At 37.4% G+C, this 16,363-nt stretch overlaps 1 protein-coding gene across 27 annotated transcripts in view; it reads left to right on the plus strand.

The window, feature by feature from the left end:
• Positions 1 to 16,363, plus strand: part of DLGAP2 (DLG associated protein 2) — a 456,578-nt gene that overhangs the window by 399,554 nt on the left and 40,661 nt on the right. For all 27 annotated transcript variants that reach the window (XM_071441861.1, XM_071441871.1, XM_071441889.1 and 24 more), the window contains 2 exons: positions 3,913 to 4,060; positions 7,185 to 7,404. In XM_071441861.1, the coding sequence (XP_071297962.1) occupies positions 3,913 to 4,060; positions 7,185 to 7,404 (368 nt within the window). The remainder of the gene's footprint in view (positions 1 to 3,912; positions 4,061 to 7,184; positions 7,405 to 16,363) is intronic.

Genomic DNA, 16,363 nt, shown 5'->3' on the forward strand with positions numbered 1-16,363 from the left:
TCTATTCAGAAAAGCAAGTGGGAAGAGAGCAGACATACTAATTTAATTTTTCCTGTTAGTCTCACCCTATTCCTCCTTCTCCATAGTGCTGATTTTTAGAGCCACCTCTTTGATGTTACTATGAATACTTTTTAGTGGTCCTGAAGATGATCTGTTAAAACATCTCATTTGCACATGCTTGCCTTGCCCTTTTGCAGTGATCAGCTGAGATATAAGATCATCTATGCTGCTACATAACATAAAAGAAAATAATTTTCTTTTTTCAAAGCAAAAAAGCAAAATAACTTTGATGCTCTGGAAATGAAGGCCAAGAATTTTATTCCTAAACTTATAGATGGAGTGGATGTCATTAAAAAGTCAGCATTTTTTTACTAAGGCCAGGTGTTGACTGTGTTTTCTAGTACTGTTGACAAGCATGAGATTTCCTTGGGTAACAGATCATTTGAGAGCAACTTCCCCATGTAACTGGTATTTCACTTCCTGGATCATGTTTATAGGAAGGTCATAATTTTCACTATCATTGACATAATTATCCTAGACAATAACTTTGAGATTATATCTTAGAAATAAAAACTAATAATTTCTATTTATCAGGAAAATTTCAAAGTGTTACTCAAATGAGTGTAAAATTGCTTTTATGGGCTTTTATAGCCTTTATATGTAATATTTCTTTTACTTTGCTTCAGTTCCATGAATCAATTAATCTCCTCTGATAAATGAAAAATCATTTAACTATCAGGTAATATCCACACTCATTCATCAAAACTCAGCTGCTTAGAAGTACTATGGAATACTGGGCTTCTTTTCATAAGAAATTATTGCTGTAAAAATTGTTGATGGTATTTAGTGATAGAAATACCTAACAAGGAACCAGAATGTGATTAATTAAATACTAGGTTTTAAATCATTATTTAGAAGGAGATAGTAATTAGAATCAGGTTTCGATTAATTAATTTTGAGTATTTCATGCAGTAATTTCTAATTTAATTTAATTCCTTCTATCTTTTCTTAATGTAGCCCATGTTTTAATGAAATCACAAACATATCTTTAACAAACTGTTTATGAACTCAGAATTTAGATTTTGCCACCTGATGATGGCAAGCAGAACATCCAGGAGGGACTTATTTGTTTTGAAAAATACTAACATAACAACATCAAAGAGTTTATTGGCAATACCAGACAGATTAAAAGTCTCTCATGAGACCCCACCTGGAGTAATATGTCCAGGTCAGGAGTCCTCAGCACAAGAAAGATGTGGAGCCCTTAGATCAGGTCCACAGGGGGCCAAAAGATGATCAGAGGGCTGGAGCACCTCTCCTGTGAAGGCAGGCTGCCAGATCTGGGAATGTTCAGCCAGGAGAAGAGAAGGCTCCTTTGCAACCTTCCAGTACCTAAATGGGCCCTTGTACCTGGGCAGGTAGTGATAGGACAAGGGGTGACCACTTTTGAACTTAGAGATTTAGGTTAAATCTTAGGAAGAAATTCTTGACTGTGAGGGTGGTGAGGCCGTGGCTCAGGTTGCCCAGAGAAGCTGTGGGTGCCCCATCCCTGGATGTGTTCAGGGCCAGGCTGGATGGGGCTCTGAGCAATGTGGTCTAGTGGCAGATGTCCTTGCCCTTGGCAGGGGTTTGGAACTACATGGTCTTTAAGGTCCCTTCCAATATGAGCCATTCTGTGATTCCATGGGTAAGTAAAGCATATATGAAAATCAGAATGACGCAGAGAAGCTGTCAATCATCAGCCTATCTATAGAAGAAAGGCAGTTTAGTTATATCCAGCAACTAAATGTGGATAGTGAGGCTTTACACCACTTCACCTAATCTATTATATTTGTCTTCATACCTATGGGAACAAAAAATGTTCTTGTTTTTATCATCTGGAACCACATTAGACCCACTATCAGCCTGTTATCTTAATCATAGAATCACTTTGACTGTAATGACTTAATTAACCTCTGAGCAAACACCTGCAATAATCTCATACATTTTCATTTTGGTTTTAGCAGTTATAGCATAGTTTCCACATAGTTTATCTCTGGCATGAGGTTACAGAAGGAAAGGAGTAGACAGGAAGAAATGAATTGGTTTTTTCTCCAGGGAAATTTCTTGGGATTTTGAAAGAATGTCTCCCTTGAACAAAGATGAAAACAAAATGCATCCTTTTTTTTGCTTCACCAGCTCTGTTGCTCTTCTTTGGATATGCTCCAGCAAATTTATTAGGAAAAATTTCTCCATTGAAATTATTATCAGGCATTGGAACAGGATGCCCAGGGAAATGGCTGAGTCAACATCCCTGGGGGTATTGAAAGGACATGTAGGTGTGATACTTAGGGACAAGGTTTAGCGGTGGACTTGGCAGCATTCAGTTAACAGCTGGATTCAATGATCTCAGGGGCCTTTTCCAAAGTAAATGATTCTGTGGATCTAAGGCAGATGCACTGAGGAAGCAGGACTATGTCTATGTTGACCCTGAGATAGAAGAACACATGGAAATGCCTGAGAACAGACCTCCCAAGTATAAGGGTCTCTAAATCCCATCTGCTCTTGCAGTTGGTGGTGTGAGGGAATACTGGATCATCACACATCAGACATCAAAGGACATGGCCACACAGAGAGCTGGATCTCAATACTCTGCTTTTCTAGGCAAAGCCATGATAAATTGTTTGAGATTCCTCCCAGAGTGCTCCTCAGGGATTGCATCCAAACTCAGGTTGTGTCTGCTCCATGAGGAAGGCTGAGGTCTTCCTAAAGCACCAGCCTGTGGTCATGCTCCATGTTTGATAAAGATGGTTTCAGAAAGAAAACTCTGGGTTGTGCTTCATCTTGCAGCTTCAAGGAGTTGAACCTGTGGCTTTCTCACTCGCTGAGTGATCTGGTTCTTCCAGAGTGGAAATTTCACCCTTCACAGGGAAATTTCCAGCAGCCCAGGCACATGGCACAGACCAACTCTGCCAGCTCAGCATGAAGTAACTGTATGGCCAATATTAGGCATTCAACTGGCACAAATCTACCTTCCCAGAAACTGTTTTTGTTCAAGCTACCTTTAAGGAATAAATATAAAAGCTGCCTATTTTCTGTATGAAAAAAAATATCATCTGGGACATTAGTTCATTTCTGCACTGATGTGCCGGGGAAAGTTCTAAAATCTGATTTACAAAGGTTCTGAGAACTCTGGTGTACCAGAGTTTAATTTTTTGTATTCAAGGCAAAGTACTGCACTTTCCTCAGTTTTATTTATTTTTCTGGAATGTTATCAATACATTTAAAACAAAACATGGAGACTAGCATACTCTTTGTGTGAAAGCATACTGAAGAGAGCTCACTGTGCTGTTATGGTCCCAGTCATGCAAAATGGGAAACGTGTTGTAATAAAACAATTTCTAGAGCTTCATGCAGTTGCTCTGAGCACCTTATTAATTTATTTTTTTAGCTGAACATGGAATATTTTAATCTTTTGTAAAACTATATCAATTCTTTGAAGATAAAAGGGCTCTTGATGCTTAAAACCCTGATGAAAACCAGATTACATTTACAGAATACAAGTAACAGATTTTTATCTATGAAAAAAGATTTTTAGTTACTTTGGCCTGTGCTTTAGCTGTGTTTTTTGTTCCTGTTGACCTAGACCTTGTATTTTAGCAATGTTCAGCATTAATAGCCAGGAGGATTGATGATGTTTAAATAGAGCAAAGACTTAAAATTTCATACCATCTAGGCAGCAGAGCCACAGACAGATTTTCTGCTTGTGCTAAGATGTTTGGCTACAACAGATCTATGATGCTTTATAAAGTAAGATTTGGACCCAGGGGAGTGGGTTTGTGTGTCTCATACAAATTACTGCCTTTAGTGTCCTAATTGATACCATCTGTAGTTTTACACCCTTTCCTTTTTTTCTTCCTTTCTCCTTTGTAGTCAGAGCTACCTTCAAACTGCAAGTGACGTGCCTGGGGGTCACAACCTGGATCCCTCTGCAAACTACAATTCCCCAAAGTTTCGCTCAAGGAATCAGAGCTATATGAGAGCAGTGAGCACGCTCAGTCAGGCCAGCTGTGTTAGTCAGGTGGGAAATTCTTGTTATAATTTTTCTTATAGGTTAACTGCAGATATGAGAGTTGTAACTAGTGGATGGTTTTAGGGTTTTTGCATTTTTTTAATCAATATCAAACTGAGGATGTGAATTGTGGAAGTAATTCAGTTCTGAGGAATGTAACTCAAAATTTCAAGAATACTGAATGCTACAGGCAAAGAAACACTATCAAACATTATAGTTTCCATTTATTTTTCATTACAAATATAAATACTGGTGGTTTTATTTTCAGTCCATATTAAATATTTAAATGTTAAGAAGAATCAGACTGAGCATGAGGAGTACACTCCTACAATACTCATCATCTGAAAATACCTGCTCTGATTTCAGTAAATGTGGGTTGCCAGATTAAGATATAGATTGAAAAAATTTATGCTCCAAAGGAGGAGTGTTTCATCCTAAATCAAATCCCTCAGTTTTCTTGGGTGAAAGAATTAGTCCCATCAACTATTCTATGTATGGGGACTCCTGAAAAGGTACAGTTTTCCTCCCTATTGGCTTTATGTCTGTGAGGTCTGAATCACACCTGAAGTGCAATAAGCCAACAGAATTACATACATGTTCTATGTAGCAGAGGACTTCACACAAAATTCCCAGTGTTTCTAATATTTATTGGTCCTGACTTTTCTTCCCTGTGTTGTTTCATGACAGATGGGCCCTGCCCCCTTCTCAGACATGGTACTTAATATTTCTTTGACCATTTAGCGAGCCACCTAAGGGTATACATACACAATGGTTATGTTAAAAGAGAAATCTTTTTAAAGCAATTTCATATTCATTCATATTCGATTTGTATTGCATGGCTATTCAGGCCTGGATTCAACTCATCTAAATTGAGGCTTTTAACTGAGGCAACAACTAAAGCTTCCTCTGTGGTTAATGGAGCAAAAGAGTTTCTTCCAGGACAGTGAACATCTGAGTGGGCTGAGAGCCCCCTGGAAATGCTTGTCAGTCTCCACTGACTGTAGAGAGCTGGGAGGGGCTAACCTGACTAACGCCCTTCAGTCATATTCCTTAATTTGTGTGAGGTAATTCCAAATTTAATGTTATGTAGCACACATTAGAATTAGAAACAGTTAGTCATTTTCCAAACCTTTCACTATTTTTTTCACAAGGAAACTCCCTTGTGAAAACTGTTCCCATGATTCTGATGCCTTGTTTTTTATTACGCTGTTTATTGCTTTTTTTGTCTTTTTATTGTACTCTAGTGTTGAGAAAATTTTATGTGTATTAAATCCTGCATTCAAAGCAAATGCTGTAAGCTGCCACCTGACAATGTTCCCACATAGAACTAGTCTAAAATCTTCTGCTTCTTTGACCATGTCTGTGAATAGAGATATTCACTGAGCTGTCCATGATAATTAATTGGTTTCAGTAGTGGTTAAAATTCTTCATTTCAGTGTGCATTACCTGGAAGGTGTCCACAATAGATTTCATTTGCAGGTAGATTGCTCAATTGGCCAGATTAACTAAACCTGCTGGATATAGTTCCTTGCTTTTTCAGTGTTCACTAACCTGTGCAACTTTGTGCTAGCCACAAAATACTTACCTCACAGTCCAGCTGTTTCCAGACCATTAAGAAATGCATTTAATAGCTATTACCCCAAGCAAATGTATTAAAATATCAAGTTCTGAACCTTTGCTCTTTCCTGTTCTTTTTCCATGACACCATCCTCCTCTTGTTCCATCTACATAATAGCAGTTTGTATAATTTGTGAGATTTTTTTATGCTTTTTTGTTGTGAGATCCTTCCTTTTTCACACCTGACAAAGGGTAGACTCAAGAAGAATGCTGAATTCCATGGTATATATTTTTAATTTCAGATTGAAAACTTTTAATTTTCTATTGTCAATAACCTTAGTTTAAAATAAGTGGCTAAGACTTACTGAGTTTATGGACTAAATTACCATATATTTCCTGATCAACAGTATTGCAAACTAGTTCAGAGTAAGATTTTTTTATCTCTTTGAGATTGCATTAATCTACTTAACTTTATTAAAAGCAAATTTTATGAAGAGTAATTTAATTCTTTTCAGAAGATTTTCAGTAGCTCAAATGTCTTACACAAAATTATCAGTTATTCATAATAATCAGAACATCTCTATAAAATTTCCATTTACTTAACCAAAACCCTAAAACATTTGAAACATTTGATGGGACTCTCTTTCCATAATGAATAAAGCACTAGGAGCACTTAGCAGCTGTATAGGAAAATTAATATCAACCGGATGCGCCATTTAGTGATGCCATAAATTTAACTTGTAAAATTATTCATACTGATTCTGATTTCTAGCACTCACTTTTCAGAAAATAATTATTTTCAGAAAGTCATGCAATTATCTGTTCATGTAAACTTCCTATCTGATTTTGGATAAAAATAATATTTAGTTATTCAGGTACATTTATAGGTAGTTAGGGCTGCCTTCAATGAAGATTTGAAAAACACTGTAGGTAGAATTAAGGCACTAATCTTCAAAACAGCAACATATGGTTTTCTACTGATAGGTTCCCCAAGCCTGGCCACTCTGCCTAAGCCCTGTTTATCATGAAAATTGCCTCTAAAAAAGGCACAGTGTTGGATCATGCCCAGCCTGCAAGGCAGGGCTAGCAGGTAGATGCTGGGTCCTGCCTAAGCACTGCAGGGAGCTGGAGGCTGCTGCTGAAATACCCCAAGGGGATGTTGGAGGGTCCAGCAGGCACAGCTGGGCTGCTCTGCCTGGCAGGGTTCCACAGCACTCCTGCTGGCAGAAGTGTCTGTCAGATTTTATATAATGCTGCTGAAGAAAAGGCTCTTCCATGGAAGTGAATGGCTAACCCAGTTAACCAGGAAGTGAGTTTGGCTTGGGTCCCTCCTCAACTACGCCAAAAGATATTGAATGGAACATTAATGTATGGCATGTGTGATGCATTTAATAGAGATGTGTAAACAGCTGATCTAAGTTGAACAATGTGAATGTGATCAGAAGGGATTACTACATTTTAACTATTTGCTAAAACAGTTCTTCATCAATGTACAGGTGTCCATTTGAGATGTTGAGGCCGTGATGATCACAAAAAAGCAAGTCAAAAATCAAATGCCTTGTTGTTGTTTATTCAGATGAGTGAAGCAGAGGTTAATGGGCAATTTGAATCGGTGTGTGAATCAGTGTTTAGTGAAGTTGAAGCTCAGGCAATGGATGCCCTTGACCTCCCTGGATGTTTCCGAACAAGAAGCCACAGTTACTTGCGTGCCATTCAGGCAGGCTATTCCCAAGATGATGAATGTATCCCTGCGCTGACATCCTCCAACATCACCTCAACCATCAGGTCAACCACAGGTAAGCGAGTCTCCCCTGACCCTTTCACTGCTCTGCATGTAAAAACAGATCAGCTTGTTTTCTCAAGGGAGGTTTGCCACTTGAAGCATTTTTGCTGTAATGTTTGATACCAATATTCTTATGTTTTTAATACTGTACTATTGTGGCTACATCTTGGAATAAGCTCTTTCTGGGAAGAATCCTGAGTGCATAATGTAATGGACCTGGATTTTTGACCTCCATTTCACATACATGCAGTTATCTACGTGCACATATAAAAATGCAAGTGCAAGTGGTATAATCTCAATATTGTTAGGCATTTATGTGGTTTATCTATCAAGTAATTGATCTTCTAAATGAGATTAGTTGTGCTGATTTTAATTTAACTTGATAAAGTACCAAAAAAAAAAGAGAAGTAAGATTAAAAATATTTGGTTCAAATACTCGAAGGCAGTTAATGTAAAAGGTAATTAATTACTTTTAGGGAAGGTGTAACCAATTGTACCAGTTCACTGAATTGTAAACATTTTGGCAAGCTTCACACATCTGCTGTTACTCATTATCCCTTAGCATTCATTGTTATAACAGTCATTGTTAAGATCTTTTAACATTCTTCTGGCAACTTTCTTTTTTTTTATTAGTTGCTTAGCAAAGACAATAGCTTTACCCATTTTAGAATTTTAGCATATATTGGTAGAGAAAAGATTGCACAGAGAACCATTCAATAATTAAAATGAAATCTATAGGAAGTATGTATTCTTTGTAAACTGATCCAAATTCACTTCTATGTTTCCAAATATGTTAATGCCAGTTCCTAATTAAGATATTGTTCTTGCCACATACTATTAAGCTGTAGTGCAGGCTACCCATCTACAAAAGGTAAAAATGAGTTCAAAATGTATCATATAAAAATACTTTTTAAATTATTTGCTTGTTCTGTTGTATAACAGAACAGTGGGAGCTTAGAAAGGAAGCCATGGTTGAATAATATACATTTGCATTCCAGAAGTAGCATAAAATGTTATTTTATCTGAAGCATAGTATTTTAATTGTTATGTAAAACTTTGTGTAAAGCTAGAAATTGTTGGTTACAGTGCCCCCTCTAGGGATGTTTCTGTTCTTTGATTAATAGAGATGCTATCATGATATAAAATGAGATCTTATTGGTACCCCAGAGACTAATTTTCATCTTTATCACATATTATTGTGTGATCATTATGAAGACACCTTCCATGGCAAGAGACACAAACAGATGCTTATTTTGGAATCTGCTCCAAGTACTGAATTGGAATATTTTCAGAATTACCTTGGTTACGAAGTGGGCTGATTTTTACCTAAACTGTCTTGAGTTTATATTCTACATAAGCCCAAAATTCTCACTGAAAAGAACCTATTTTATTTTCCTCAGAGTGAATAAGCTGAATAATAAAATATATTTGAGAAAATCCAAGATTAGGTAGTAAGTGTGTTTGCATCACAATGTTTTCATGCTTATGAGAAAGGTTATGCATTGATTAGTATTCTGCTGGTTAAATACTGTGGTTTTGAAAATTTTATCCTTCATTTCAGTCCTAACTTCTCCCTCACCTCAGAAATGATTCATCAGATAGATTTTCTTGCCCACAATGTAATCCTTCTTATTTTTTGTGGTGAGGTGATATTGACAATCTGGGGAAAAAAGATGACTTGAGATGTTTTCCTGTTCCAAAATTATTTCAAGTCTTATGGACTGTATACAGTTCTGACTGTGATTCTGTAATTAAAATGTCATCTCTGTGCCACTGAGCAAATTTATCAACAGTTTCTATCTAAGGTAAATATGCAAATCAGAAATAATTATCTGGTATAAAAGAAGAGTAAGGATTATGAGATTCACTTTTAAGGGAAATTTCAGTTCCCAAGTAAGTTCTTGTTTTTAAAATCCTAGGTGTAATGCTTCCATTTTTCTCTTTTCAGTCCTTGTCACTTTGGAGGGAGATACTGCATTTCTTATTCTTACTATAATTTTTACAAAAATCTTACTTCTTCATCCCTTTTTGAAAATTCTAAAAGAAGCCATTGCCTGGAATGTGAAAATGGTGGTGTTGGCAGATATTTGACATTCAAATAAATGTCAGTAAGATCAGACTTTCACATCAGCTTTTTATTTCCAATTCAGTCTTTTATTTCTTGGGAAAATTACATTAAGTTCTTTTTTGCTTCTGATGTAACAAATTCTTTTTGGAAAAGAAACTAAAGGAGTTATTTAGAAAATTAACAGTCATTCCAATTTAATTATTCCATTCAATTTTAGTTACATAGGTCATGACTGCCCCTTATCATTGTCATAAAGCAATTTATGCATAGCACATAGGCTTAGCTAAAAATTAATTCTTGTAACTAAAAATGTAAACCTAAACTAAAATTCTCTATGAATTCAATTACAAAAGTATAGAATATACATTTACAGTATGCATTTTCCTAAAATATTCCTAGACGCATTTGCAACTTTCAGGAGGTTGCAACTATAATGCATATTATGTGGGACATTATTAATGGACTATGCTAATAGGATTTTCTAATAGATGGAAAAAGAACTACCAGTGTCTGCCTCTTAACTGCATACAACTTTACAGAGAAACATTGGTACTAAGGAAAACATAACTTCTGCATGGATCCATGTCATTTAATTATTTGTGGAACCAGTCTTGTCCACCTCTGAGGGACACTGTCACAAGGCCTAGGGCACTCCCTGTTGCCCCAGGTGTAAATGAATGAGACAAGTGGCAGTGCAAAGGAGACAGCCAGCATTGCTGGCCTATGGTAAGCTAGACCTGGCCTCTGTGTGAGCCCTGCTGAGACTCTCCTTTCATTGAGGTTAGGGCATTTCCAGCCATCACGTTTCATTTTGTGAGGAGATAATGAACGCGGTAAAAGATACTTGATGTTAAAAGCCCTGAATGGCAGCATATGCTTTCCATCTCTGAACCGTATCCAGTCACAGCTGTCAGATGCACAGCTGAGAAAATGCAGCTCCAGCTGCTGCTGCCTCCCACCTCGCTCCTCCATCACAGACAACATGTAATTTCCTGAATGGGAAGTCACTGAGTGCAGCAGTCATCCTAAGTGCTACTGACTTACAGCTCTGCTACTCCTGCAAGCAATGTTTCACTTTTCAGGAAGAGTTCATAAAAACTGGGTCACTTCTCAGGTAGTACCAGGCTGGTTCCCTGTTGTTGAAGCACATCATCCCACTGTCAGCTCAGCAGACAGCCAGGGAGTGTGGCACAGGGCTGGGGGAGGCACAGGCTGCTGGAGGTGTTGGGGCTGTGCCACCTCCAGCTGAGCCAGAGCCGGCCCTGGCTGTGGAGTCCTGCTGGGAAATGGAGAGCAGTAGGCTGGGAGCAGTAACACCTTATCCCACCTGCAACACCTGGCTTCCCTTACTGAAAAGTAGTTCAGATACTGTGCTACAGCACTAGACTGTACTATGAAAACATAACCAACAAGGACATCTGGAAGATATTAATCACTCCTTTATTTCCCCTTGGTCTGAGAAGGTCAACTTATTTTTGCTACAAGTTCTGTATGTAGAGAAAGTCCTTCATATTAATCACTCCTTATGGTATAGATTATTTCAGGATGTTTCCTCACAGGTTTTTTTTTGTTTGGTTTTACTGTGAATGCAGAAACATTGAATTGCAATGGTAATGGAGGCAGCAGTTAGGATGGTCTCTTGTGAAGCAGAACATGCTAAAATCCCTTCCCTGAGAGAGAGAAAGCAACTTGGTACTTGCACTTCTGGCCAGCTTGAACACCAATTTATCATCTCTTCAGATTTGGAGAAACACGTATGTTCTCCTGGTGACATTATATACATTGTATAAAATGTATAAAATGTATAAAACACTTTCATCTTTATTGAGAAAAACATTTCCTCTGGATTCCTCTGGACCACTTCTCAGGATATTTACTAATCAGGTGGAATAGCTTCTCAGTGTATACTGCTTTTATATTCAAATTGAAGCAGCTAGCCAGAAATACTAAATATGTGACTCAATCAGATGCATGAGATCCTTCTCCAGCAACAAGCACAGACTATGTGGACTCTGTTAAGTTCTTTGGTTTTCAGTCTGATGAATAAAAGAGAGGATAATTTTCAGTTTCTTAAAACTACTCCACATGTTCCTCTAACCCAGGTTTTTTGGCTATAACAGTATTTTTTTACTGGATTATTGATAAATGAATGGATTAATGATAAAAAAATCCACCTATATATGGACTTCAGCACAATGGGGACTTGGTCAGGGTACATAAAGGCATCCTGGATTTCTCTCCTATGTTAAATGTCAGTCCAAAGTAATTTCTCCCACTTCAGGGATTTTGCGGTAATCTTGAGAGAAATTTAGCATAAAGCATTGCTGGATTTAGGGAACAGAGTTACTAGCCTTAAGTTACCAGTATACTGCATAAAAATTTTTAATTCTTCTAGAAAATGTAGCATAATGCAATCTGTCAGATTTTTCCAATCCTAATGATTCTCTCAGTTGTGCATGCACCTCTTTTTCTGATTCATAGTAGGTAGATCAAATAAGCTCATGCCTGCTAAAGACTTCACTGAAGAAGATGAGGTGACTTTGGGTCATTTTATTTTTTGAAAACTGTCTTTGGGCCATTTTACTTTTCTCAGTCAGCTGGACTCTGCTTGGCAATGAGCAAACTTTAGAGAATTCCACATTTACGGAACTATTCAGCACTAATTCCAAAACCAATTAATTCAAGCAAGGTCACATTGGATGAGGAAGTTTTCAATTAGAACTCCTACAATTACTCAGAATGCCTGAGGAATTGCAGGTTTCCCTTCTCCAGACTTCAAGCTATTTTCAGCTTTCCATTTTCAAATAAAGGGCTACGTAAGGTGAATTTTTACAGCCCATGTTTGATATTTAGCCACAAAACTCTCATGGTCAGTGAACTGATTGCATAATCATTACTTACAAAAATAAACAGATGAGAATATGATATTTCACAGAGAAATTGTACTGTTCCATAGCATGGCTACCCCTCCAAACCCTAAAAGGACTGATTCACTGGTTGCTATCTGAACACTAATAACATTAGTTATTGTTTTAAGGTTTTACTGGTTTGTCAGGTTTTTTTGCCACATATGAGGATACCAAAGGTGGGGAAAAGCCATGGTGCTACTACATATGACACCCCTCCCATGAGAAAACATAAATGTCGGACTGTTGAGCTTGGGAAAGAAAAAACTCAGAAGGAATTTTATAAATGTATATAAATATAAAAAATGAGGGAAAAAAGCTCTTCGGTTCTTAAAACAAAAACCATTTATAAGTAACAGATGTGTGATTTTCTTTTATTTCCTCAAGTATGGGATACTTCATCCAGGTGGCTGTTTGGACCTTCTTAATCTGCACTATGGCTAGGAAAACCCAGCCAAATGGGGGAAAACTTATGCATGAAGTAACATCTCCACAATTTCTGTTCTTTCTATAGAAATAAATGCTCAGTCTGAGAGGATTTTACTGGTATCCATTGCTAAGTAATGGCTAGCAGTGGAATCCACAACAGATATGTTTAAAAACACAAAGCATTGAGTTCAAATAAGATATAGAAGGCTGTGTTCTCAATCATAATTTAGTATGTTGACTTTCCTTAATTACTGTTGGGGCTCTATGGAATTATCTGACACTCTAACTCTCTGCAGGAAACACCATCTATTTCTTGGAGCATTTGGGCATCCTGAGTTAATCCTTTGATGCTGTGCCAACTTGTGTTCCTACACTGTGAGAATAAATCTTATCCTAACAAATGATGAACCCAGTTCTACACTTGAATACACACACATAATTTTCATTGCTCTGGGTGTATCTGGAGAGCATAATTAGTCTTTAATTTTTTTTACATATTGAAGTTTTGCTGCTATGCTGACACTGCTGTTCAAGAGCAGCTCTACATGGTAGAAAGTCACTAGGATGAAGGTGACACAAACACTTTGGTTCAAGGACTTTGACAAGAGGGCCAAGGAGCTGTCACAGCTGTTCACAACTCTGGGACTCCTGGAGATGGAGTAAGGCTGTGCTAATCAGGGCTGCCTGGCCTCCTCAAGCTGATGAGGCATGAAAGCAGTTGGAGCAGTAGCCAGGAGCTTTTCATAATTTTCATTCTCCCTGGTGCAGATTATCTTCAGAGTCAAAGATAAAAATGAAGTCACTGCCTTCCCTCTATGGTTAGTTTAAAAATGTGTAATGATTGTTTCTCTCTTGCTCCTGCTGTTCTGTGCTTGACAAAATTCCCCCATACCCACTGGATTTGCCAGACATCTGGTTCTTTTTTTATTAAAAAGGACAACTATGCTGCCTCCCCTGGCAAAATTTGGCTTCAAAGCTGGTCTGTCTCAGCTATGTTTTCTTCATGGTATTATATGGTTAAAAAAGATGTAGAATTTATCAGAAAAAGGTAACATGCAAAGAAGGTGATTCACTGCTCAGTTTTAAACCTTCCTGATGTGTTAGAAGCTGACAGTGGCAGATGTAAATCTCAGCCCAGCTATTTACCCTGAGGTTGCCAGAGGGCTTTGTGTGTGCAGCTGAGGGAAGCACACAGGGTTGGTGACCCTGGAAGCACCAGTTCATTGTGCTTCCTTGCAGTGAAAAAGAAGGAAGGACTCTGCCTGTGCTCCTCTTCCTGGGAAAAAAAAATAACCTCCAAGGAGTCTTTTCAGAAGCTCTGCATGTGTTCAGTCCTGGATTTTGTTGAATGTGTGTGTGTCAGGAGCCATAATGATGATATGTGTACTGGAACTACATTCCTTGCTGTGCTAGGTATACAAACATCATTGGATCCATTTCTGCGTCAGGAAACTTATTCAGACTCAGATCTACCCTAGAATGACAACTGATAAACCTGACACTCAAAACATCCTGGAAAAGATTTTTTCCAGAGCATCAGAGAAAATAAAGACACCAAAATTGGTGACATTCCTAGGGCATAACCTGACAGAATTAGCCTTTGACCAGACAGGTTAGTTGAATTGCATTGGGTTAACCTCCAGGTCAAGTCAACTAAACATAGATGCTTTTGTGCAATCTAGTTGTCTAAGTTCCCATGACAACAAACTCTGATTAGTTCAGAGACTATTGACTGGTACCATTTGAGACATCCATACAGGACCTAGAAGAGAATTGCATCATTCTAGACAAGAAACTGTTGGGAAAAAGGCTTTGGTACCTATGTTTTGGTGAGTTTGACTCAGACTGAATACAGTGTATGGATGCTATTGTGCACCAACACAGAATCAACAAACCTCAACCTACACTGAGGTGTTTTACTGTCAATGAACAGCACTTTGATTAGTCTTGACAAAGTCTTGCTTGCTGTAAGGCCAAGGTTCAGTCTCAGTATATAGTCCATTAAAATATACACACTGGAAACCACAATTACCAGAGTAATCCCAACAGCACACTGCTACTCCTCAAGGGCAACTAGGGGACACCCAGGGTTCTGGAAGATAGCTTGAAGTGAGGAACCTATCACTTGGCTTTCTGAGAATGAGAACAGCCTATCAAGGACACATCAATGAGTCATGAATTTTATATGCATTTCTTTACCTTTTCGGGCATTTCTGTGTCCAGAAAAAACATGTATTTCCACACTCTGTCTCCTTCCCCCAGTCTAAGAAATTATACAAATTTCAGTCATAAAAGTTCATGTCATGTGATACATTTATCTAAAATGTATGTTTCAAAGGCAATCACTTTAATTCCCCATTATAGCCAGTGGATATCTATGTTCTTTATAACTTGTACCATCTATGACAGAAGTGGTCCTCTGGACATCACTGTTTCTCTCTGTTGTCTATTAAAATAGTCTACAATGATAGCATTGCATAGCTAGCTAACTTCCATTAATCTAAGGCAAAAGTTAAACCTATTCAAATTGCATTATAGGATGAAAACTAAGGTTAAACTTGGGTCCCACTGAAAACAAGGATAACCGAGAGAACCTAAAATCTGAGAGATAAAACACAACAGCATCATTTTCTACACCTAAATACAGGGACAGGAGCCTGCAAGTAGCTTTTTTAGTTTCAACTGGTTTTGACACTGGTTTTGACATTCATATTTACTCCATCTGCTTCTTGGTTAAAATGGTTATTGGATTTGACAAAAAAGTGCTCTCTGAGTTTGTGTCCAGACTTGTTATCTCTGTGGATTAAATTAATTGTTTAAAGGTACTAAATTGCATTTGTTTAAAATATTTAGTAATCACTTATGTTCCTTAATGTCAGATTATCATAATATAGTGATAAAATTATGCAACATTTCCTTAAGGGTAAGTAAGCTAATTGTTTTTCTCATCCTACTTGTCTTAAAATTCCTTACTGTAAATTAAATAAAATGACAAGCGACACATAGTTACTGTAAGAAAGAGACTAGAAAATAGAAAAGTAAAACCAATTATAAGCCTACATAATATATTCATGAGGGGGTTTAGGAGGCTGATGGAAATTAATTTAACTGAGTGAGAAGGGTACATAGGAGTTTAAGAAGAAATTTTACTGAAAAACATTTTCTTTTTTTTTAATTTCAATGTGAAAAGAGTAGCACAAGAAGAGTGAGTCTTAGTGTTTGCAATTTTCTTTTCTTTGTCTTTTTCTGTGTTGACAATGTGACAAATGCAATCTGTATTCCTGAAAAGCTGCACATGTATTTTGGAAATGAAATATAGTTAAAGGAACATTTTTCTTTCCTGTAATTGAAAAACTGAGATGATGTTTTCTAATGCAACTTCAGTATTTTGGAGGCACATAGGAACTGTTTAGAAGAGCAGTACAGCTGTCAGCACTTTGCCATGTCATCTACAGGATACTGGTTAGGCTATAATTTCTTACTAATTAACTGATCTAAAATAAGAACCCTTTGTAAGCAGTCCATCAGAAATCTATGAGGTTTGAGTTGCCCACATCTCTGTTAATTTT

Source organism: Agelaius tricolor, unplaced genomic scaffold (genome assembly GCF_023055355.1).
Source record: "Agelaius tricolor isolate 1412-34295 unplaced genomic scaffold, bAgeTri1.0.p SCAF_1, whole genome shotgun sequence".
Classification (NCBI taxonomy): domain Eukaryota; kingdom Metazoa; phylum Chordata; class Aves; order Passeriformes; family Icteridae; genus Agelaius; species Agelaius tricolor.